Source organism: Aquarana catesbeiana, linkage group LG01 (assembly GCF_042186555.1).
Source record: "Aquarana catesbeiana isolate 2022-GZ linkage group LG01, ASM4218655v1, whole genome shotgun sequence".
Classification (NCBI taxonomy): domain Eukaryota; kingdom Metazoa; phylum Chordata; class Amphibia; order Anura; family Ranidae; genus Aquarana; species Aquarana catesbeiana.
In genome coordinates, this window is record NC_133324.1 from 732,723,324 (window position 1) to 732,735,411 (window position 12,088).

General features: G+C 38.5%; 1 protein-coding gene across 1 annotated transcript in view; it reads left to right on the plus strand.

Annotated features, from left to right (window-relative positions):
• Positions 1–12,088, plus strand: part of EDNRA (endothelin receptor type A) — a 111,521-nt gene that overhangs the window by 10,320 nt on the left and 89,113 nt on the right. The window contains exon 2 of the mRNA XM_073604726.1: positions 4,758–5,169. Within this exon, the coding sequence (XP_073460827.1) occupies positions 4,813–5,169 (357 nt within the window). The 5' untranslated portion in view covers positions 4,758–4,812. The remainder of the gene's footprint in view (positions 1–4,757; positions 5,170–12,088) is intronic.

The window sequence follows — 12,088 nt, forward strand, 5'->3', positions numbered from 1 at the left end:
CTAAAGGGGGTCTTGCATTGCTCTGGGGGTCAGTTGTTGCTGGCAGGGATTTACTGTTGAGGAAGGGGTCTATTACTGCTAGCTGCTGGGGGATCTATTGATGCTGGCTGCTGGGAAATCTATTGTTGTTGGTGGGGGTCTATTGTTGCTGGGGTGGATTTATTTTTGCTAGTGGGGGTCTATTGTTGCTTGGGGAGTCTATTGTTGCTGGGAGATCTGTTGTTTCTGTGGGGTCTATCGTTGCTGGATGCATCAGATCAATTTTACTACTTTTCTTGTTATTAATAACAAATGTACTTAACACCACAAAATGATACTCGGTTCTGTATTCTCTAAAAGTGTTTTTACCGGGAGGTGGGTAGGTGATGGGACCAAGGGACAGTGCTCAGAGGTAGGTAGGGAGCAGAGATGAGGGGTGACTTGGAAGGGGGGACCTGCGCCTAGCCTCTGATCTTTTTTAGTACTAGCCCTGGTCTCTAATCTTTTCTTCACTCTCCTTGACAGGTAAACATCCCATAATGTGCAAGTATGTTACGCATGAGAGACCACTCATCACAATGTAGACTTAAATTCACTTTAGGATAGTCTTGTGATGCAGACACCCCTGCATAAAAATACAACCAATACAAAGTGTTATGCCACTTACACACGGTCGGACTTTTCGTCTACAAAAGTCCGACGGACGCCGACGGACCAAAGCTGGCTGACAATCCGATCGTGTGTGGGCTTCCCCGGACTTTCAGCTAACTTTTTCAGCCGCAAATCTGACGGACTTTAGATTTGAAACATGCTTCAAATCTTTACGTCGTAACTACGCCGGACCCAGAAATCCACTCGTCTGTATGCTAGTCCGACGGACAAAAACCCACGCTAGGGCAGCTATTGGCTACTGGCTATCAACTTCCTTATTTTAGTCCGGTGTACTACTCCGTCGGACTTTTGTGTGATCGTATGTAGGCAAGTCCGTTCCTTAGAAAGTCTGCCGCAAGTCCGCCAAAAGTCCGTCGAAAGTCTGTCGGACGGGCTGTCGGACTTTTGTAGCCGAAAAGTCAGACCGTGTGTACGCGACATTACATTTTCACTACTGAAGGTAAGCAATACAGCTTGGTCAGTAACCTGCTCCAAGCTTCTAATTTAAAAAATAAGTATGACCAAAGCTTTTTTTGGGCATACTTCTCTTGTGGGTCACAAGAGTGCACTTGCTTTTGTCCTCCTGTGACCCAGAATCAGCCGCTGTCAGCTGACATCACAAAGCCGCTCTGGGTTCTAGAAGGTTCTCATTTTAAAAACATTCATTCATTTTTCTAATTATTAGTAGGGAGAAATCAACATTCATTTTCGACCATAGTGACGATGAGTTTGGAAATAACAGGATTTTTTCGAGCAAACATTTTTCTAGCAGTATATGTGGCTTTCATTTGGGAAATGACATTAATTCCAAAATTGAATGATAAAAGCAAACAAAATTTTGAATGACATTCGCCAAGCTGATGAATATACCAAGAATTTTCGTACAAATTTTTGTTCAGAAAACTAGCGTATACCCAGCTTTAGTGTACTGATCCCACATCTCCCAGCTTGAGTGCTGTTGTGCAGGGGACTACATAAAGCTGATTTCAAGACAGATTCAGGTAATTTTTACTAGTTGCATGTAAAAAAAAAAAAGGTAAAAAAGTAAGTTTAGATGTATCTGGTGTTCAGCTATAAAGCCATTATAGATTATTTTAGTAGATTCTACTTTGTCAATTACAGGAAAATTGTCACCAGAATGTAGGAATGCAACCGTTTAGATGTTAGATACGTAAGTAGGTTTGCTTTGGATACAGCCATGTTGAGTAATCATCTGCAGTATCTAAGTAGAAACTTTCTAAACTGCTTTCTGCTGCAGTGTCAAAAAAATGAAAAAGAAAGCTTTTAAACCACTGACTATGCAGTGCTGGGTTCCTTTTTTGTGCAATATACTCTCCCTCTTCCCAGGAATCAGTGATCACTCATGCGTTAAGGAATTTGCCCATCATTTTGAAATCAGTTTTGGATAGGGCAAACACTTTGACCACACTCGGACACACATATAAAGGATGATTTGTCAAGGGAGTCTTCTTATACTTTCCCAGAAACTAGTGCTTATTTTATGGGAAATGATAAAAATCGAAATTTAGAAACATATATTTTTATTTTCTGAGTAAGGAACAAGGAAATGTTGCCCTTCTCATAACTGAAAAAACAATGATTTTTACACCAGCTACACTATATGAAAAAGTAATTGTCACCTTATCTAACAGGTTATTATTATTATTCTTTTATTTTAGGTACTTATATAGTGCCGTCAATTTACGCAGCGCTTTACATATACATTGTACATTCACATCAGTCCCTCTCCTCAAGGAGCTTACAACCAAAGGTCCCTAACACACATTCATACATACTAGGGCCAATTTAGACAGGATCCAATTAACCTATAGTATACCATCTACAGATGCAATGATTGCAGCTAAAATCTTGCTATCATTTAATCTCGCTTTCTCTGTGGAGGAATTATATCCCACTTCTTCTTGCATAACTATAATTTTATCAACACTGGTAGGCTTTAAAGCATGAACAGCTCATTTCAAGTTGTGCCACAGCATTTCTATTGGGTTTAGCTTAGGATTTTGCGTAATCATTGTCTTGATGCATGACCCAACTGTGTTTAGTATCAGTTCAAGGGTAAATGATAAAACATCCTCCTTAAGAACTTTTTGCTACAAAACTCATGTTTACTTTTAATATTTGTAAGTAATCTTGATTCAGAGGCTAAAATTAATCTCCATACAATTACAATACCACCACCAAGTTTGACCATTGGTGTGATGATTTACTGTGGAAATTGGTGCCTATTGACCATATAGTTACACCTTTGTCTCACCTGCCTATAGACCATTTTCCCCAAGGCATTGCAAATCGTTTGAGTGCATGCTGGTGAATTCTTCTTAGTTAGCAGTGGTTTCTACGTTATTCATTTCTGATAAAGTCTATTAGGGGTTAATTTACTGGAGAGTGCAAATTCTGGTGCAGTTGTGCATAAAGGCCAATCAACTTTCAACTTCAGCTTGTTCAATTAAGCTTTGACAAAAAAAACCTGGAAGCTGATTGGTTTCTTTGCAGAGCAGCATCAGATTTTGCACTCTCCAGTCTAAATAAATCAACCCCTTAGTGTCTTACATAAATAACTTCTGGCAAAGTGTGAGAAGCTTGAAGTTCTTTCTATGTTTTTTTTAGGAAGCTTTGTGACTTTCTATGCGATTCCTTGAAGAAATGTCTACAAGCATTCCACTTCTAGGAAGATGTATTACTAAGTGTTTCTTATTTGGAGATTGTGCCTTTCACTGTGATTTGCTGGGACCCAAGAGCCATAGAAATGGTTCTCTAGCTTTTTCAGATCAGTAGATATCCACAACTTTTTAACTCCTTAGGAACTTTGACTTTGGCATTATGTCATTTTTGGATCCTTGTGTTGACAATTTTACTGTAATGAAAGGATCGAATGTGTGGTTTCGGTTGAACAAGTCAAGTCTGTCAAGCTTAACTTTGTCAAAGTATATCTACTGTATAGTCTGAATGTAAAATCATATATTCATTTCCACATTGCATTTCAATTATTTGTAGTCTCCTCCTATCTAATCTAAATGATCATGAAGTTAGAAAACTTCCTTTGTGAAGAAGATCTTCCTTTCTTGAATGTGTGACATGTATTCACTATGCTCTATGAATATGCACTACTGTGTATAAATGTTGTAGAAATGCTGCACTTTGTGGTGTTGTGTTATTTGTATTCCTAGATCACTTATAGTCTGCTTTCTGTCATTCGAGGTCTCGAGATTTCCCAAAGTATAGCATTAGGATATTAGAGAAATGACAGTACCACAACAGTTTGAGTAGTCCAGTAAACTTGTTATCTGACAGGTGACACAATCAGGTGTCTAAATGGCGGCCATCATTTAAGCACCTGATCGTGCCACTTGCTCAGATGGAGGAGTGGTGAGCACTAAAAATGTGTTGAATTTTGTGTATTAAATAGGCAGGTTCACTGGACTGCTCAAACCGCTATGGAGCTCTCATCTCTCTAGCACATTTCATAGGGCCTACCTTCTGAACTACAGAGGTGCTGTGAGGAAGAGTTTTAGGAGGTGGAATCAGTACAGGAATCACTGCTTGCAAGCAGCAAGGTACCATGGGATATGTAGTCCTTAGAAATTGAAACAGCAGAGGTGAAGCTGCAAAGCATGATGGAAATCCAGGAAGTTGGGGAAAGAGATGACCAGCAGACAGGCAGAACTCACTTAAAGTGGAGTTCCGCCAAAAAAAATTATTTAAAAGTCAACAGCTACAAATACTGCAGCTGCTGACTTTTAAAATAAAGCAACTTACCTGGCCAGGGCACCTGCAATGTTTTTACCCGACTGTTTGTCCGGCTTCTGTCGGACAAGCATGCTGGAAAACCAGCAGCCAACCAGCTCCCGATCAGTGCTGATTGGAGTGTTCTGGCGGGGGGACTGTTAGTACAGCAGCTCCAACTGGAGCTGTCAGTTGTTGTTTTTTCGTTCAACCCATTAGTGTGTCCCAGGCTTAAGGCCGGCCATACACTGAGCGAATTTCTTTCCTGTAACCAACCTGCAAAACTTGTTTAGGTATTTGAATTATGTACTGTAAATGTGAGCATAATAACCTGTTTTTTTTTCAAACTGATTCCATTAATAAAAATGTGTTTTCTGTTCCAGGTAAGCGGTAAGGAGCTATCGAAATTTTGAGGCCACGTCTGGTGGATAATAAAAAATGGGCTTGATCATTCTGAGAGTCTCTGTGTTGCTGTTTCTGAGTGGACTTGCCTTCAGCAGAGATGCTGGGGATTCTTTACAAAATCGGTCTGGCATTACTTCGAACCTCACAATGAATCGAACCAATCCTATGGTCTGGTGTTCTGAAAGGACAAAAATCCACCACGTCTTCAAGTACATAAACACTGCAATATCCTGTGCTATTTTTGTCATTGGGATGGTCGGGAATGCAACTTTGCTCAGAATAATCTACCGGAACAAGTGCATGAGAAATGGCCCCAATGCACTGATAGCCAGCCTGGCGCTTGGTGACCTTATCTACATTGCCATTGACATTCCCATTACGGTGTTTAAGGTAAGAGACTACATCAGTCCTTCTTTCCCTTGCTAAGTGTCCTTTCTAGTAGGAGACACTTTGTCTCATGATCCACAGTGCTATTCTCAGCAATGTAAATAACATTATAAACAAGCTGACCCTGATGTGACACCATAATACCACTACCAAAAGAGACACTGTTTTGGTGTACCTATAACAAGTATAGAAACAACTATTAGTTTAAAAGCTACCTATCATGAAGTCAACCCCAAATTATAGTGTATATAGAATGGCAATTAATGGCATGTAAGATGCACATTTGTATCTGTCAACACCTTATCCTTATCTAAACTCAAGACCAGTATTGAAGTAATGGTCTAACAGAGAGATATTTGTTGTTTGCAGCCAGTGGTTTCTTTTGAAGAATGCTGGGGGCAATCCTCCCCTAGCCTTGTTGAAGAATAATTAGATTTGCATTACTGGCTACTGCACAAAAATGTATTAATATATATATAGATATATCTATATCTATATATAGATATAGATATGTAGATATAGATATATCTATATATCTATATCGATATAGATATATATCGATATAGATATAGATATATAGATATATATATATCTGCATATATAGCATGTTTATCTGCTTAGGCATTAACTATGAGAGAATAAAGTTCAACAACAAGTGCAACTCTGACAAGGTCAAAAAGTAGTGCAGATACAATCGGAACTGTTTGTTGAAAGGAAAACATATCTCAGAATCTTAAAACGTCTATTTGTTTTGTCTCACTAAATGAAGAGATCATTGGCATACCCTGAAAGACACTTATTCACATATAATAGGCAAGTACAGACATAAGCCTAAAAAAAAAAAAAAAATGTTGGTTCGAACTGTAAGCATGCATATTTTGAAGGATAAGCAGTAGGAAGGCAATCATTTTGCCAACCCTGATCTAAGGCTTATATACATAATATGTATTATTTTTAATTATGTAGCATACATGAAAAACCATAGGTGGATTGTGTAATTACTGTTAATCGTGGGCAGAAGACATACAACATTTCTAACTATTAGAGAGACATTAAAACTTTGCAGCTTTATTAAGTTACTCTGTGCCTTTGCAAACATGAAGATATAACCATTACTCACACAGCTCCCCGCTTAATGAAAGAAGCACTGAAACAGGCAACAAATAAAAGTGTATCTAAAGCCAAAGGTTTTTTTTTTTTTTGTCAAATTTTGTAAGAAATGGCGTCAATTTTTTATTGCTATTTGTGTACCTGTTAGTGATATCTGCCCCCTCTATTGGCCCCGATGACCACTGTATTTAGGACCCATTGTCACATAAACAATAACTAAGATCTATAAAGGGGACATGTGTTCTGGTGACAACCATCTAAGTTGGCACTTTCCTCTCACTTCTTGCTGTGTCTACAGGAAGATAAAGCTTGGGAAGTAAAGGAAAAAAGGAAAACTTCCCCAATGGGACAGACAAAAAACTGACAGGGGGTTTATATTTTATTCTATAAAAAAAAAAAAAATCTTGGACTGGCTTGACTTTAATTGTTAGGTCCAGAACTGATACTACATATCTGTTCAGTTAAATATTACTTTTTATTATTGCTCAAAAACTCTGACATCAAGATCTCTGCACTTGTATTCTAGGTACACCCACTTGTTGGGGCAATTAAAAGGGGGGTCTAGTTCTCTCTGTTGCACAATAGAGTATTGAGAAGCTATGATATGTTTTACCCAAGTATCCACCCAAAACATAATGAGTATTGTCTGACCAGTTAAAAGGGATCTGCAGTGGTTTTAAGTATATTTATGATGGTCAGTCGTTAAGTTACACACATCTGAATGATCAGAGAAGTGGCACTTTTTGGATGGCTCCCTACTATGTTGCATTTGGAGACAGAATGTCCAAAAGCAGATGGCTTTTGCAGAGCTCAGTTTAAAAAAAAATCCATAGTGCTCTGTAATACCAGTTTAAAGGCTGTACTATATATATATACTTTAATTATCTATAGACGGAGTGAGACCCTGCTGCTGTGAAAATGGAAGTAAAAGCAACACAAGATTCATGGAGTGTGGGGCTCCCAAGTATCGATTATGAATGGAAAAAGGTGGTTTTTCAACTTACTTCTGGTTTTGGTATTCCCAGATTTAATTCTGTAATTTGGAGAGATTTGGGAGGGAAGAAATCTCCAACCTAGTGTCCAGGTCTTGTAGAAGAACAGCAGACTGTGAGTGCAGGTTCATAAAACCCTTATAATAAAGCACTTGGGTATAGTTCAGAGCTCCTGTTAGGCAGCTGTCATCTGCTCAAGGAAGAGTTTCCTTGGTCATAAGACTGGCCAATTGGGTACTGACATTTATAGTTAAAGTTGATCCAGGGAAAATCCAATTGCGTCTCGGGGGATCAGGAAGGAATTTTTTCCCCTGCTGTAGGACATTGAATCATGCTTTGTTGGGTTTTTTTGAGTTCCTCTGGTTCAACTGTGGGTATAGGATTGTGTATATGGGATTGTATGATATCATTTTTTATTTATTTATTCATTTTTATGGTTGAACTAGATGGACTTGTGTCTTTTTTCAACCTGATCAACTATGTAAGAATGAGGGAAGAGGGTCACTCTGCATTTTTCTGTTACCTGTTTATGATGATGAAAATCCCCTACGCAGGCAACTGTTTTGTTTGAACTTTTACGTTTGTTTGATTAGCCACGGAGCTAATCACCCCAAATAGCACTACATACTGTGTGTGTGTATATATATATATATATATATATATATATATATATATATATATATATATATATATATATATATATATATATATATATATATATATATATATATTATATATAGTAAATACACAAATTAGCTAACACTGTCTCACCTTGTGTTAACACACAAATACTTATAAAACATTAGTTACATGTATACAACACTGAACCAAAATAATTTTAGTTTACTTTTAACTTTAACCTACAATAGGATTACAACTTAGTGCCTATTATACTTGAAGTGATATTAAAGGCTTGTTTTGTTTTTTAATTAAAAAATATGTTATACTTACCTGCTTTGTGCAATGGTTTTGTGCAGAGCAGCCCAGATCTTTCTCTTCTCGGGTCCCCCGCTGGTGCTCCTTGCCCCTAACCCCTTCCAAGTGCCCCCACAGCAAGCAACTTGCTGTGGGGGCACTCAAGCAGGCTCGCTCCTAAGGCCGCTCCTCTGCATGTCCATTCACCCGCAGAGCCACAATTCAGCCCTGCCCCCTCTCTCTCCTCAATGGCTCACTGGCTGTGATTGACAGCAGCGGGAGCCTGTTGCCTCAGCCAATGAGAAGTGAGAGTCCCCGGAGAGCCGAGTCTCTTATGCACATGGTTGGATTGCGATGGCACTCAGGTAAGTACTGGAGGAGGGGCTGAGAGGGGAGCTGCACAGAGAAGGTTTTTTATCTTCATGCATACTATGCATGAAGGTAAAAAAACCTTGAGCCGTTAGAACCACTTTGAGTATGACATATTGACTCCAATTTATAAAGGTGCAGTAGCATTTAGGACTGCCCTAAAGTGATATTGAAGCCCAATGTAACCCTCCCAATTTATTAATGCATGGTAGTCAGGCTGTATATACAGTAACAGTAAGTGCTACAGCAAGGGTTTAAAAAAAAAGTGTACTGCAAGCAAACAGGAAAGTTAAACCATGGCTCTCACACATCCAGCTGTCCTGTAGTCTGATTCACCCCACTGAACACTTCTAGGTTTTTGAGCATAGCTGTTGGATAGAGCAGTGTTCATAGGTGATGATGCTAGAGAACTGGGCTAACTAGCAGTCTGATTCCTCTTGCATTCCTCCCCTGTGTGTTCTACCCTTGTTGCAAAACTTAGCACTTAAAAAAGTAAAAAAGAGCAACATTTATTTTATATATGAGGCCTGGCTGCATTACAGTAATAATTTTTCAGTTTAAAGCATGCTAAAATGGCCTCCCAAAAGTGCTAATTTTAGCATTTCTTTAGGAGCTGTTTATCACTTCCTAAGTGATATTGAAGCTGGATGAGACTCACTTGCTATTGAATGCCAAGAAAATATAAAAAAAAGGACTGTGGCCCTTTAAAACATTATCTGACCTTTTTATTTATGTACTACTCACCTGATGTGCAATCTATATAGTAGATACATATCCAAATAGGTAGATTGCATGCTCAATGTATTACCTGGATACCAAGTAAATGTTATTAGCTTGATTATACATATACCAAAGTCAGGCTGCATTCTTGGAAAGATCCATGTCAGTTGCTGTGTTAGTGTAATCAAAATGTTTATAGCTGTCATGGTTTTGGCCCTAACAGTATCGTTTCACATCTGACTCTATGACAAAGCATCATGTCAGGCAGAGAGGTCTCCAAGGTCACATCTGTAAGAGGTTAACATTCACCTAACATATGGAGATCATTTTTACTGGGCATCAGCTGAAATGTCAGACTGAGATTTAGAGCAACCCCCTTATCTTAAGAAACATTCATAGTTTTTTCTGTTACTGGGTAGCACATATAGTCAAATATTTTACCCTTGCATAACCAGAGTTTTCTAGCCCAGGCTAAGTTTAGTAGCATCAGCATACAATAGTTATCATGACAGTAGCTCTAACTAAAATACAAATTATTCAGTTTGACATTGAGCTCGAGAACGTGAAAAGCACACAGTTGTGCATTCCTAGTTCCTTGTTGCAAAGTTATTTAACGTTATTTCATATGGACTGAAAAAAGGTGCATCACAGTTATGAAGTAGTTAATAGTAGTAAATTCCTATATTCTTCCAAAATTTTATATAGTGATATTTGAAAAATATCTGAGGCTGCGGTTATCTTTTTGGACTTTTATTTTTGATCCTTTTACTTTTAATAAATGCAGTCCTTTGTTTTCCTACTTTAAATGTGTGAATTCATCAAGGCTTTTATATCATCCAGATGTGTGCTGTTATATTGTTTAACATATGGTGAGGTTTTCTCTCTGGTATATAAAAAACCAGTATAAATAAACAGCAATTTTTTTAGCATCATATAGAGTTCTTTCTGAAACAAAGACACGTTGGTGGGCTTTGGTTATTGAAAAGTAGAAGAAATTATTTATCTCCTTTGAGACCAGCCTTTGTTTTGAAAGCTGTTATAAGCATAGCTCACTTTCCTTTGCTTTAGTCTTGATACACAAACTAGGGCAATACTAGACATTGGCATGCTTATATTTACCCAAATTCAATAAATATTCACCTCTATTTTATTTGAGATCAGACAGGGGGAATTTGTGGCTAGAATCTTATTTTAAGTGCCTCAGTTATGTGGCAAACATACATTTAGACCGTTTTCAATCAAGGCACCCTCTAAAATTATGCATAATCTCAATATAGACCTTCTAAAATAGAAAAAAATAAATAAAATAATAGTTTTATATAGCACAGCAGCATCCACACATATAGGACCCCAAACATTAGAGGTGTTTTATTCTTACAAAAGCACCTTTGCACTCCTGTACTGACTAGTTTTCCAATGTTTCTATTCTCCCTCGCTCTGCTAACATGTCCCCAGTGCTGACACAGAGGGGAGGGGTAAACAAAGATACAGTGCAGATGGCCAACACGCCTCTTATCACCTCTTCAATGACTTTGGTTGTTGGGATGCCAGCGGTTGGCCCTCACTGTGCGCCAGGTTATAATACTCCACAATAAAAAAAACAGTGGCTTTGTGTAACAAAAAGGGCAAGCCTAATCCACCTGTCGGCTTGTTGACATTTTTTGGGAAACTTGGGACAATATTAAGGCATGGTACCCCTGAAGAACCTAGGTAGCACCCAGGTTGAAAAAGACTGCTTTAGACTATTGAGCTGTGCCAGTCTCCATAGCAACATTTAAAAAATAGCACATAATCGCTGATGGAAAACATTGGCTGCTTTATAAACACTGTGGGGTTGATTTACTAAAACTGACAGTACAAAATCTGGTGTAGCTGTGCATGGTAGCCTAACTTCAGCTTGTTCAATTAACCTTTGACAAAAAACTGGATGCTGATTGGTTTCTATGCAGAGCTGCACCAGGTTTTGCGTTCTCTAGTTTTAGTAAACCAACCCCAGTGTACTATATGTTATGGAGAACTAGATTTCAAATTGAAGAATGGAAAAATCAATATGCTGGCTACAATTGTAAAAAAATTATCAAATGGGCAGATTTGTTTTATTAATGTGGAGTATAATATAACAGAAATTTAGTAGTGAACAAAAGGGGGCCAAATAGCAAATCATTAATTCGCTATTTTTGATAAGCAATTTATTAACACGCAATATATTATTTAGTACAAGACAAGCAGGCTGAATCACCACCTTCTTGTACCTTATATTCCCTGCAGTGAACGCTCTTCTTCTAGGTCTGCCAACCAGTGGTGATCATTATCCATCTTACCAACTGCTCAGTGTCTGCCAACCCTCTCCTCCAATCCCTACACTGGCTCCCAATCACCCAGCGAATTAAATTCAAAATACTAACCACAACATACAAAGCCATTCACAACTCTGCCCCGAGCTACATCACCAATCTTGTCTCCAAATATCACCCAAATCAACCTCCCCGCTCTTCTCAAGACCTCCTGCTCTCAAGCTCTCTCATCTCCTCCTCCCATGCTTGTCTCCAGGATTTTTCCAGAGACTCTCCCATCCTCTGGAACTCGCTACCTTCATCTATCCGACTATCCCCTACTCCTGCTACCTTCAGGCGATCCCTGAAACTCTTTAGGAAAGCCTATTACGTCTCCAACTAATCTCCTACCACTTCCAACAGCTCATTTCCCACAGTTACAAACTTTTGTACCACCTGCCCCACCCTATTAGATTGTAAGCTCTTCTGAGCAGAGCTCTCTTAATCCTCTTGTATTTTATTGGATTATAACTGTATTGTCTC